This window comes from Sycon ciliatum, chromosome 13, assembly GCF_964019385.1.
Source record: "Sycon ciliatum chromosome 13, ocSycCili1.1, whole genome shotgun sequence".
NCBI classification, from domain to species: domain Eukaryota; kingdom Metazoa; phylum Porifera; class Calcarea; order Leucosolenida; family Sycettidae; genus Sycon; species Sycon ciliatum.
In genome coordinates this window covers 22,985,027-22,997,526 of record NC_088655.1, presented here as the reverse complement: position 1 = coordinate 22,997,526, position 12,500 = coordinate 22,985,027, and the positions used below count along the sequence as shown (strand labels likewise).

Sequence of the window (12,500 nt, the reverse complement as noted above, 5' to 3'; positions counted from 1 at the left end):
GAATACCGTCTATCCGAACAAGTCTACAACAATGTCTGCACGTTTTGAAATGCCTTTGTGACATTATTTCATCCAATTTCTCTCACTCCACGTAGTGCCGTGGGAGCTGTTCTGATTGTCATGGTAACCGTCCGAATACCAATCCCAATGTTCGTATTGCATTGTTGCCATGGCACTTGGTCGGCGGGTTTTGACTTTGTCTTGCTGAAAGCTGGCTTCTTCTCATTACTGCTACAGCTATTGAGGAAAGCGGCGCAATGGGGTAGGGTCTTTTCAATTTTTTCCCAAACGAGAATAGATCCACTGGATGCAGAATCCCTTTGTAAACAAGATAGGTTTGAGGGCTGAGGGTGGGGGCATGGTCTATCCAGGCTTGTCGAGAAGGGCTGCTCAAAAAATTCAGAAAATTTCGATGAAGAAGAAGCAACCTGCCTTGAGTGCTGCCTTTGCCTGCTTACCTTCAACGGTACACCCTCTCCGATGTGTGCCCTGTCATGGCTGACACATGCGCAGGTGAAGTCCCAATCCGTTTGCATCCAGTGAACCTCAGCTCTCTGTGGCAAGCTGTACACGAGAACACAGAAGTCACAAATTCATCAGTGATACGTTCAGCATCAGCGAGTCGTCAAATACCACTCCCTGTTCAGCATGCACAGACATAGAAACTTGACAACCCTGGGGAGGGGGGGGGGGGGGGTACACTCGGTGACCAGTGGCAGTGACACCCAGCTCACAAAGGTCTGCTGCAGTACAGGGGCTAGGTGCAGATAAGTATATGCAGTCATGTATAATTATCATGATTATGCTCAGGGGAGTTTGATTCATGAGGATGACATTGCCACGCAAGTGTGAGCTCATGTGCAGTACAAGACTTAGTGTTGAAAGGCATGCTTATTAATTGAATGTCAAGAGTACATTTTTTGGGGTTTATGTACTCTTGATTATGTGTTATGATGATGATGATGCAGGGATCCAGGATGATGCAGGGATCGAGGATGATGAAGGGATCGAGGATGATGAAGGGATCCAGGATGATGCAGGGATCGAGGATGATGCAGGGATCCAGGGTGATGCAGGGATATTGTACTGACTTTACTTCTACTGGCAAAAAGTGAAGTACGATTGGATTTGAACTCACATGACAGGATTGATAAGCAAGGTCACTCACCAACTCACTACACTGCTCTGGTATCTGATAAGGAGAGTTTCATGCCTGGATTTATACGCTTGGGATTGGAAGTCAACAAAGAAAAAGAGGAGAGAACTTGGCCCTTTGTTGCCTTCCGAGTACGCTTGCAGCAAGCACGCCAATGGATGTTTAGACAGGCACTGGTTAGACATACATGTGGTTGACAAACACGTCACGTGTGTTGTTCAAATAGAAAGGACGGTGTGCCCAATTGCACAAAGTACACCGATCACAGCAGGCACACCATCACCCCGCTCTTGCCATCATCACCAAGCCAGACGGGACCGGAACTGCACTGTTGCAAGTCCAAGTCATTCAAACACACACGCACGCACACACACACACACACACACACACACACACACACACACACACACACACACACACACACACAGGTCAGGATGTAGGCATTCTTACAATGCTATCACAAATTGAAAAGACGGCTGAGAAAAAAATAAATAGAATAAAACCAGGACCAGCCCAGTGAATACTGGTTTGCCGCAGATAGGCGGAATAAAAATCGGGTAAGAATGGTTGAAGTTGAGGAAGACTAAAGCGTAGATACACCTGCTTGTAGCTGGTAGACACATATCATTATCTTCGTAACATAAAACACAATCACATTGATACTGAACATACAAATGAACACACAGGACATCGATCAAGACCAGGAGAAATCAAACAGAAAGCTATCAAGTCCAGAAGGCTGTGCATGCAGGAAAAGGACATGTTTTCAAGGGAAATCGAAGTTCAGCCGGCTGGTAAAACAAGCTACTTTAACATGACAAACACACACACACACACACACACACACACACGCACACACACACACACGCACACACACACACACACACACACACACGCACACGCACACACACACACACACACACACACACACACACACACACCGAGTGGGAGAGATACCAAACAGATAAGACGGGAAAAGGCAGTACACGGGATTTAAAAAAAAAGCGCAGACAGCTTACAGGATTCTAGACATGATAACAAGACAGGAGGAAAACAGAGAGAGAGCAGCCAGGGCTCAAGTTCAAAGCATTGCCGCATGGACACAAATGACAACGGCGAATCATTACACACTGGTGTGAAACTCCATCCGTCGCCGATCCGACCGCTGAGACACGAGCTGCTCTCGTCCCGTCAGTTGAAACGTTTCCGCTGCCTGTGACTCCGAGACGGTGGCCATCGGGATCGGGTGGGAACGTAGCGACGACAGCGAGGCGCACGCGTGCACAGAGGATTGGTCGCCGCCCGAGTTCTGCATCTCAAAGTCGTCATTCTCGTCGTCGTCCCCGGCGTCCACCTCGTCCACGGTGGTCGCCCGCTCGGCTGCCATCTGATTCGGCTCACTGCTGGTGCGGGTCTGTGGCAGCGGGACAATGGAAATGTCACGCACTGCGCGGAACTGACCCACGTTGTTCAAGTGCTCGTTCTCCAGACGAAAGAAGTTCCAGACAAATCGCCTACGGGCAAACGGACACGGAGACAGGAGCACGCAGATGAATGAAATACATTAAACATGCCAAAAGCATTCTGATTTGATAGTAATCGTCATATGGGCGAGATTCGGATGGACGCAAATGAACACACGCACACACACTCACACATACACTCACGGACACACACACACACACACTCAAGTTTGCAATACAAGGACAGCGACAACGGGTGAGAACGCAAAGCACATAAGCATGCTAATAACAGTCGGAAGGAATCACCATCTCAACAAAAAAGCAAATAGGAAATCCTCACAGCCATACCCAGCTGCAGTAACTGACATCCCCACAATACCCAGAGGATGGGTGAACTTTTGACTAAAACTCACTATAGGCTCAGCCAACCATAGCCCCCCCCCCCCCCCCATTCTTCCCAGAATTCAAAGAAACAGCGTAAGCATCAGCAACGCCAAAGCTTACCGAAACACCTCGATAACGGACAGGACGGTCTTGAGGAGCTCGGAGTGAATCAGGCCACCTTCCCCGATAGAAACGGTCAGTGTCCACAACAAGCGCATGACTACATCACCCACCATGGCTACATAATAGCACCACTGTGAAGCAGGAAATGCAAAACACAACACAGGACGACAATACGGACACAGAAATATGGGTGAGTGCGGAGTACAGAGTACAAGCGGAGCACATGAATTGGTCAGGGGTACGGTGCACCATGCAGGTACGGCGCATCTCGTATCAACAATACGCTGATTGCATGGTATTTCGCAGCCCGCATACTCGCACCCACGTAAATCACTCCGCCTGACGGTAAACCACCTTCCCAAGCTCATTCCCACCCTGGCCTGATCAGACAGATACCAGTGCAACAAACACAGTGTACTCACAAAGTACACAACCGTAGGCAAGATCATGCTACACAGTCTGCTGGTAAAGATCTCAAAAAGCCAGCGCACTGGCCAGAGTACATTCACAAAAACCGTAAAATTCAATCCTTTCTGGCAAACAAACTGCCGTAAAAGCAGAACTATTCAAAGGAAATTTAATTTCGCAAGTTCCGTCCCAAGACGCACGCATGCACACAAGGACAGACACCCACGGCCGAAAGTGCATACGTCTTGACACAACCACACCCACACAGCTCACCCTGCGGCTGTAGACCAGCTCCTGGCGCAGGAAGCGATGCTGGCAATTCCTGTTCATGAGGCCCCAATCTCTGAATAGGTCCCAGTAGGAGGTGTAGGTAGTGCTAACCAGAGCACTCAGCACCCACAAGACAAACAAATAGGAGTACTGCTGGTCACCGTTGTTCATACCTAGCGGCAAGAGCAGACAAACAAACAACAACCAGGAGACAATCACGTATTAATAATAGGCGATTCACACGACAGGCAAATCCACGTGCACGGAACTTTGCTATGGTATTTCACCTGTGAACGAGAAAGGTGGCTGAGAGTGGCTGAAAAGTGCAAGCGAGCTGGGAGCCCACTTTCACGATAATCGTGGCGTGCACGAGTACATTTACACCAAAACGCGCGAAACAAGACTAGATTTTTTAAGCGGCTCTTTTCACCATGATAATTATCGTACTCGTGTTTTGAAAATTTGAAATACTCATGGCAACTGGTGGGTGAATCATTCAAAAATGCAAACGTGCCTGTCGTCGAGTGCAGCCGTGTGAATCCACACAGTCACTTTTCTCGTGAATCACTCGCTGTAAAACGTGCAAGTGCCTGTCATGTGAATTGCCTATAAGCGACTGTCCGAAAAAGGTCGTAACGCACACTGTAAACGCACGTGATACCGGTTGTCAACCAACACGTGCAATTGCTTTCGCCCAGAAAGCAAGAAAGAAATAGACACAGCCTCAAGGTATACAATTCCACAAGAACGAGTACCTTTTTCCCAACTGACAAGGGACGAGAAGAGGACAACGACAAAGGTCGTGGAGTACTTTCCGGCGTTAATAAGATGTGGGTCTCCGTCCTTTGTAGTGTAGTAGCGTCTGAGACATTGTGCGAAACGGAACCACGCCGGCAGAGCGAGAATTATTGGTCTGAGTCCATAAGTAACCACTCCACACTTGTGGTTGTGTTCTGCAGTCGTTTGGAGAGAGAGAGAGAGAGAGAGAGAGAGAGAGAGAGAGAGAGAGAGAGAGAGAGAGAGAGAGAGAGAGAGAGAGAGAGAGAGAGAGAAAGAGAGAGAAAGAAAGAGAGAGAGAGAGAGAGAGAGAGAAAAAGAGAGAGAGGGAGAGAGAGAGAGAGGGAGAGAGAGAGGGAGAGAGAGAGGGAGAGAGAGAGAGAGAGAGAGAGATAGATAGAGAGAAAGAGAGAGAGAGAGACACACACACACACACACACACACACACACACACACACACACACACAGCGCAAAGAGAGTGAAAACGGCACCAAGCATATTGATCAAACATATCCATCAAACATATTGATCGCCAAAACAGACTAAATAAAATAGTCTACCTACACGAAATTTACCTGTACAAAGAGGTTTTGACTTACGGGTTACTCCAAACTGAAGACACGGCCAACTAGTACCAATTTCCCTAGATAGTGGGAATTCCCTGAACTACAAACTACTACTACGACTAGTATCTACATGGGAGTGCACAAAGTCCCCTGTCAAGCTGTGGCACCATGCAGCAGACACACACGTGCAAGCTGCCCATCGATGTGGATGTGCACGTGACGTCATAGAAACCGCTTTGCCACGGGCCAGGGCGATCCTGCTCGTGAGCTCATTTATATTCGTTTGAAGTTTCACGAAGAAGTCAGTTGTTTATTCCGGGATTCCTTGTGCTCTTTGAGAATTGAGTGGGACAACTCGAGGCGAACACCACCCCCTTCGCTACTGCTTTCTAACATTTGGGCTTCCTCAGGCACACAGGAAGAACCACAGTTGCGCTCGATGAAATCCGACCCAGAGTGCAAAGTTGGCACCCCTCAACTTGCACGGCCCTTGGTGCCTTGCAAGTGGTACGAATGCGGTTGGACGTACGCATGTACACCTACAATGAGGTGATCAGGGTGCCCACTTTTGCACGCTGGGTCGGATTTCACGGAGCGCAGCCGTACAAGCAGAACTGTACAGCAATTCCAGGCAACGTGCTCACCAATGAACGGGTCGCGGTTCCAGTCGAAGATGTAGAAGCACACGAGATACTCCAAGTCACCAAAGCTAACCGCCACACTGTTCAGTTGATCGGCCAGCCAGAAATCAGCAAACTCCACGCTGAAATAAGGTGCCGTGGCTATGCGTGCCTGAACAAAACGAGATACAAGATCGGAATGACAAAATCAGACACAAGTCGACGGGATTGAATTTCTAAGGGGGCCATTCAGCAATCCAAGCTCGACGGACAGGGCGGGGGGGGGGGGGGGGACATCCTGAGATGTTGACAATGCTAGGGCAATTTCATTTAGTCGTTCAGGGCAGCTGATGTACAGTTGCGCTCACTGAAATCTGACCCAGGGTGCGTATACATCAATGTACATGACTTCATCTGTACACGCGTACGTACAGCTGCATTCGTACCATTTCCAGGGCGTCAGGGGCCATGCAAGTTAGTTGAGGGTGCCAAATGTGCACTTTGAGTTGAACTTCACCGAGCACGACTGTAGATGCAGCTACATCCCTCACCACACTGTGACCAGACTGTAAAAGCAGAAATTTTCGGTGGTGTAATATTTTCGGTGTTCGCCAAAATCGGCGGTTCAGTAGAGGGAAATTTTCGGTAAAACCCGTTCTCCAGGTAGGTGTACTAATACTACATGTATACCGAAATTTTCGGTGCGTTTTATTATCGGTAAAAAATTGTCGGCACAGAAGTTACTGAAAATAAAACACAACCGAAAATTTCTGCTTTTACAGTACTGCAATTTCACAAATTTTCGGTGTACATATACTTATATCTTCGATACTTTCGGTGAATCTGTTTCATACCTAAAATTTCAATACACCGAAAAAACACTAACACACATAGTCCAATAGGGAACTGCTTCTCTGTACCGAAAATTTCTGTTCACCTAACCTGGCCTTTTGCCCTCATACAGAAAATATTGAGCACCTAAAATTTCTGAAATTAGAGTATAATGTACGCATACTAGCATTGGGATTTCCATGTTTCACCAAGAAGCAGTGCTGTACAAGTACGTACCAGTCTCCGCAGCAGCCACCGACGCGCCGAGTAATGGAAGATAGGCAGTGGATTGAGCAGGTAAACTACGAGGAATACTGCGGCGGCTATGGGAATACCGAGTCTAGACCTGATAGGCACGTCAGCGAGGTCAAGATACATGTAGAAGAGGACACAGAAGATCCACAGCGTAGCTAACATGGACGAAATCTGCACACAACGCACAGTGGGAGGAGGCAAGAGACAGAAACAGGCGAGGACTAGGACAATACCGTTTGGTGCTACTGTTCGCCAGTTGCACACAGATAGATTTTATACATCGGCGCCACTAGATGTACTTTGCATGGAGCAACAACACAGGCACCAGCTTGCCAACCAGTACAATTCACAGGATAAGATGTCATTAGAAGAACACACATGTACCGTAAAATCCCGCCAGAGCGCCCCGTCTCTCCCATGCGCCCCTCCCTGACTTCTTGTCAGGGAAGTGATTGATTGTATCCTCGTATGACTCTGTGATGCCGTACTGTACTGCAGACGCGTGCTCGACCCGGTTGGAAATGTACGCAACAGTGCCTACCATCTGGACCAGGGATCGCACAAACCCTGAGTTTTGATGGGTCTGTACGACTCCTGCCTCTTGCCCTTTGGTTGGTGTACGAGATGCACGAACAGTTTTCGTAGGGTGAGAACTTGTTCATGTAGTACTGAATGCGGTAAGTAGGACTCGCCCATCCGCCCCTCCCTACCTGGACCTACTCGAAGGGTGGCAATGCGGTAAGTAGGACTCGCCCATCCGCCCCTCCCTACCTGGACCTACTCGAAGGGTGGCAATGCGGTAAGTAGGACTCGCCCATCCGCCCCTCCCTACCTGGACCTACTCGAAGGGTGGCGGAGGTAGGGGCGATCTGGTGGGATTTTACGGCATTAGCAAAAACGGTCTAGGTGTTCCCTGAAGCATTATATTTTTCTACGTATGATCAGTTCCAGCACGATGTCTGTGTACTCGTAACAGTGTAAGCGAGTTTCCAGAGGGAACGGGCGAAACACCCTCATTCCTCACCCCCGCCTCCCTTCAATCTGATCTCTGGTGTCCCGATGTCTTCGAAAACTCTGTTCTGTGATCATGACACCGAACGGACTACAATAAGCACTACCAAATACACATGCGTGGTAATTTGGTAACTAGTAAATACTCAATCTCCGAACAGCTACAGTCCATTTCAAAACTGTAGACGCGTAGTGTTTTTGAAATAATTCAAATTTGGCTGGAACATTTTGAGAATAGTTTTCGGAATATTGCTCAGGTCCGCTCCACAATTACTCTCATATAGTTCCTAAACGATTGGATAACAGACGCCCAATTTGGAAAAATTATGCACAAAGTGATCACAGATTTTATGTGGTATAGATGCTGGCATAACGGTTTTTGCCTAGGTACGCGTCTATAGTTTTGAAATGGACTGTTGTAGCTCTTTCGATCTTCACCGTTAGAAATTAGGCTTTCTTCCAAGAAGAGGATATACTCTGCTGGCGATCTCCCGCGACACATGGCAATGAGTCGATGACTTCAACTGGGCTGCTAGCCACTTCCAAAATATTATACCCATCTTCACAGAGCATGATCAACGGATATCCTCTCCCCCCAAGAAGATACAACCCTCCTCTTAACACAGGGAACACCATGAGAGCCGAGCACGCAGCGGTGACACGAGCAACTACAACAGCACGCAAACGTCAACAAGCCAGCACTCACTTCCATTATCTTCAAGCCGGCTAGGTTATCACGCGGGTTGACTTCAAATATGAGCACGTGGTTGACGCCTGCCCGCCGGAAATAGTAGAAGTTGACGCCGATCAGGAATACCATCAGTAGGATGATAAATCCAAAGCGAAACAAGCGCAACACTTCTGTTGCTCGATCTATCTTACTAATGTCAATATATACACCTGAGAAGCACAGGAAAGACAAGAAAGGTAGAACAGAAGTAGAGAACAGAGTGTGGATGCCGCAAAGTTGACAGTAAAAGACGCACTGTTTTGTTTTCACATACCGAAATCATGTTGGAAGCAACGAGCTATCATGGTGTTTCTTTTATGCACCAAGCGCCAATCCTGATGACCAGGCTTGTACCCATATAAAGTAAAACCTGGTTTAAGCGACCACCCCACCGTGCAAGCAAAAGCGGTCGTTAAAGCCAGGTGGTCTTTAGAACCGGGTCCCACAGTTTCTGTGTAGAACTGCCGGTGCATGGAAAAACGGCCGTTAAGAGCAGGTGGTCGCTAAACACAGAGGTCGCTTACACCAGGTTTTACTAAACCAGGATTCTATTCCGGCTAAGCCTCTAATTTTATACAAGCAGTACAGGAGAGAGCAGAACCTGGAGTAAGTGACAGCAGTGAGACCACCCGGTCTTTACAGACCGGTCATCTGGGGCCGCAGAGCAAGCCTGAAAATACACTCTACGCGATCTGCGTGGCTTATGAGTAAGGATGTAATCGAGTAGTAAGGTACCTGTGCTACCCGTAATTCGAGCGGGTATTCGGGAAGCAGTTTGCTCCTCAGAACCCGATCGGGTATAGTAGTTGGAGCAGGGTGTTTTCGCAACGGTGCATGTAAAAAGCATGGTCACCTGCTTACTGCACACTTTCTATGTAGCACAGGTGAACAGTTGCAGTCCTATGTATGAGATACAATCACCTGTCTGAACAGAGTAGGTTGATGTGCATTGTGATGCGGTGGAACATTCCCACCCATGCACCTCCCCCCCCCCCCCCCCCCCACATACGCACCCCCCCCCCCCCCCCCCACACACACACACATACGCGCACACCCACACACGTCTACCCACCCACATACATACACCCACACACCAACTATCACACAACACCTCCACCTCTAAAGACATACCTCCTAAAATCAATGCAAGTAGAGCCATGAATAGCATGCCCAGCCACAGTCCTAGTCGGAACAAGTCAGACGACTCAACCTGTACGGGAGAATGAAAGACATGGAGCACATAAGAAGAGTGAGATAGAGAAAACATACTGTAGAAGTATAAGTAAGGCTGCGTAATATAGGAAAAAGTCCAGAAAATTACAGAAACAATATTCAATCTCAATGCCACTGCTGAAGCTGACAGATGCCCAGTTGATATTGCCCCCCCCCCCCCCCCACACACACACATACATACACATAAACACACCCATGCACCCCCCCCCCCCCCACCCCACGCGCGCACACACACACACACACCAATTTTAAAAGTTTTCAATGACGACTACTAACCCGAGCATCAAGCGGTGGCACTCTTAGCTTGTTCATTGCTTTCTGTCTGTTGCCGTCCTCTAGTCGCTCAATGACAGCGTTCTGAGAAAGAAAGACAAACACGATTGACAACACACATACACACAATGTAATGTGGTTGAAGTACAGTCAACTTTGCTAATTACGACTGCGGATACAACAATCCGCGAAAACCGACAGAATTTCCATGCCCAGAGCGAAGTCCCATCTAACTGTAATACACATAATGAGACTTCGGGTATAACGACACTTCGCGAATAAGGACACTTTTCTGATGCCCCCCCCCCCCCCCCCTCCCCGAGTGTCGTTATACGCAAAATTGACTGTAACATATTCAGTAGATCCTGCGTTTAGCAGTCAAAGAAAACTGGTCTTAAAAGATAGCAGGTGCTGCTCCACTGACCACAACCAGTTGTACCTGGCTAACTTCCAGCCCTTCAGCATGCACTGTCACCGTCTTTCATATCTCAACACAGGTCAAAGGGTGGGCGTGTGTGCGTGCGTGCGTGCGTGCATGCAGGCACGCCAGAAGGTGACAGAAAAGGAAAGAAATAAAGTCAGTCTCTTACTGCAGTGGTCCTACAATTAACACTTTACTTGCACGTAAAAGCAGAACTGCACTGTCATAGCCCAACAGTTGAGAAACCATAACATTGAGATACAAAAGAGGTACAAACACATTGAATGCATTCGCAGAACTCAGATTCACACAACACAACACAAGTCCCGGCTGTCAGGCCCTACCTCCGTCTGAAGGATAAGATTGCCAGTAGACTCGGATACATGGTAGTGAGACTTCAGCACCTTCTCCTTGTAGAAGTCCATACCGGTCGTCACGGAGAGCATCTGGGATAATGCCGAAACGACAGGGCAAGGACAGCACAAGTAGATGTCAACAAGCATGCTATTCTGCATGGTTCGGTGGCTGTACTACTGGCGGGCGCCAAAGTCCGGGAGGGGGGGGGGGGGGGGGGGATTTGGGCCCAAGACCAGAGGGGGGATTAGTGCCAGGCTGTTTATTATCATGTACTGTACTACAGCCTATGCGTGATCAAGTCAGCGCAATATTCATCGGGCAGGCGCCGAAGTCCGGGATGCAGGGGGGGGGGGGGGGGGGGGTAGTGCCAGGCTGTTTTATTATCATGGACTGTACTACAGCCTATGCGTGATCGAGTCAGCGCACATTCATCGGCATGCTGTGCTTGGTGAAATCGTAACCTGTTCATTCTTCGGCGCCCGATAGTAGTACAAGAGGATACTTATCATGATAGCTTGTGTCATTGTACTGCACTACCATCACTGAAATCACCAAAGGGGGTTTTCCGAAGAAGGGAGAATATCTTCTTTGTTCTTTACCAACTTCATGCCTCCGTGGGATGCAAGGGGGCTGTCTATGAAACAACTATGCGAATGCCCTATTCAAAATTTAATAATAATACTAAATAATAAGAAATAATAGGTCAATAGGTCAACAGGTAGAAAAAGAACTTGGGGACAGTACTGCTTGTTGAAGATGGTTGAGCACACAACAGAGGACACATCAGTGACAATACGCGTGCAAAGCAATAACACACTCACCTTATCATGTTTCTTGCAGATCTTACGAAAGCCTTCCGAGTTGACTTTCTGCAAAGGCATGGCAAACGCGCAACGGAAAACAAAACGAGGTGCACAGACGAAGTGGATCAAGGAGAACATACATGAACATACAGCCTTCTCCCATGCACAGGCATCCAGGGCAAAAGACCAGCTCAACACTCCCATCACATTTTTTTGGATTGGTTTATTTAACGTCGAATGACAAACAGGCAGTGTTGCCTTATTACATGAGATCGACTAAAGTTACAGGCACACAAATGTAAGGAAAAGATTTAAAAAGAAAAAAGAAAGAAAAGAAGTGCTAGTTTGTACGTGAAGTGTGTGGGTTACAGTGAGGGCTGCGTCCCACCCGCCTGTGTAGATTCACAGGAAGTGTGAGTTACGAAGTCTGAAGAAAATGTTGAACGGCCTCTGCTGGTATGACGACTACACCATAGCTCAGTGGTTAGAGCATCGCTGGCTACAAGCGAGGGTCCCTGGTTCGAGTCCTGGTGGTGGCAGTCAATTTTTTCTTCAGACCTTTCCCGTTTGTCTCTTTCCCTCAAACCAGTTAATATTTTATGACTTGGGGCTCCCCGCGTGCTAGTTTGTACGTGAAGTGTGTGGGTTACAGTGAGGGCTGCGTCCCACCCGCCTGTGTAGATTCACAGGAAGTGTGAGTTACGAAGTCTGAAGAAAATGTTGAACGGCCTCTGCTGGTATGACGACTACACCATAGCTCAGTGGTTAGAGCATCGCTGGCTACAAGCGAGGGTCCCTGGTTCGAGTCCTGGTGGTGGC

The 12,500-nt window shown here is 48.2% G+C and overlaps 2 protein-coding genes across 2 annotated transcripts in view; one reads left to right on the top strand and one right to left on the bottom strand.

Moving 5' to 3' along the window:
* The window catches only part of LOC135829644 (uncharacterized), a 12,733-nt gene extending 12,508 nt beyond the window's left edge, over positions 1-225 (top strand). The window contains exon 8 of the mRNA XM_065342040.1: positions 1-225. This exon is cut by the window's left edge and continues 1,722 nt beyond it. The gene's annotated coding sequence lies outside the window, so the exon portion shown is untranslated.
* A 1,932-nt stretch (positions 226-2,157) lies between these two features.
* Positions 2,158-12,500, bottom strand: part of LOC135829936 (xenotropic and polytropic retrovirus receptor 1 homolog) — a 17,204-nt gene continuing 6,861 nt past the window's right edge. Inside the window, exons 5-15 of the mRNA XM_065342325.1 lie at positions 11,700-11,747; positions 10,866-10,967; positions 10,104-10,184; positions 9,726-9,804; positions 8,571-8,764; positions 6,836-7,024; positions 5,792-5,939; positions 4,560-4,757; positions 3,808-3,977; positions 3,124-3,257; positions 2,158-2,670 (exon numbers count right to left, since the gene is read on the bottom strand). Of these exons, the coding sequence (XP_065198397.1) occupies positions 2,280-2,670; positions 3,124-3,257; positions 3,808-3,977; positions 4,560-4,757; positions 5,792-5,939; positions 6,836-7,024; positions 8,571-8,764; positions 9,726-9,804; positions 10,104-10,184; positions 10,866-10,967; positions 11,700-11,747 (1,734 nt within the window). The 3' untranslated portion in view covers positions 2,158-2,279. The remainder of the gene's footprint in view (positions 2,671-3,123; positions 3,258-3,807; positions 3,978-4,559; positions 4,758-5,791; positions 5,940-6,835; positions 7,025-8,570; positions 8,765-9,725; positions 9,805-10,103; positions 10,185-10,865; positions 10,968-11,699; positions 11,748-12,500) is intronic.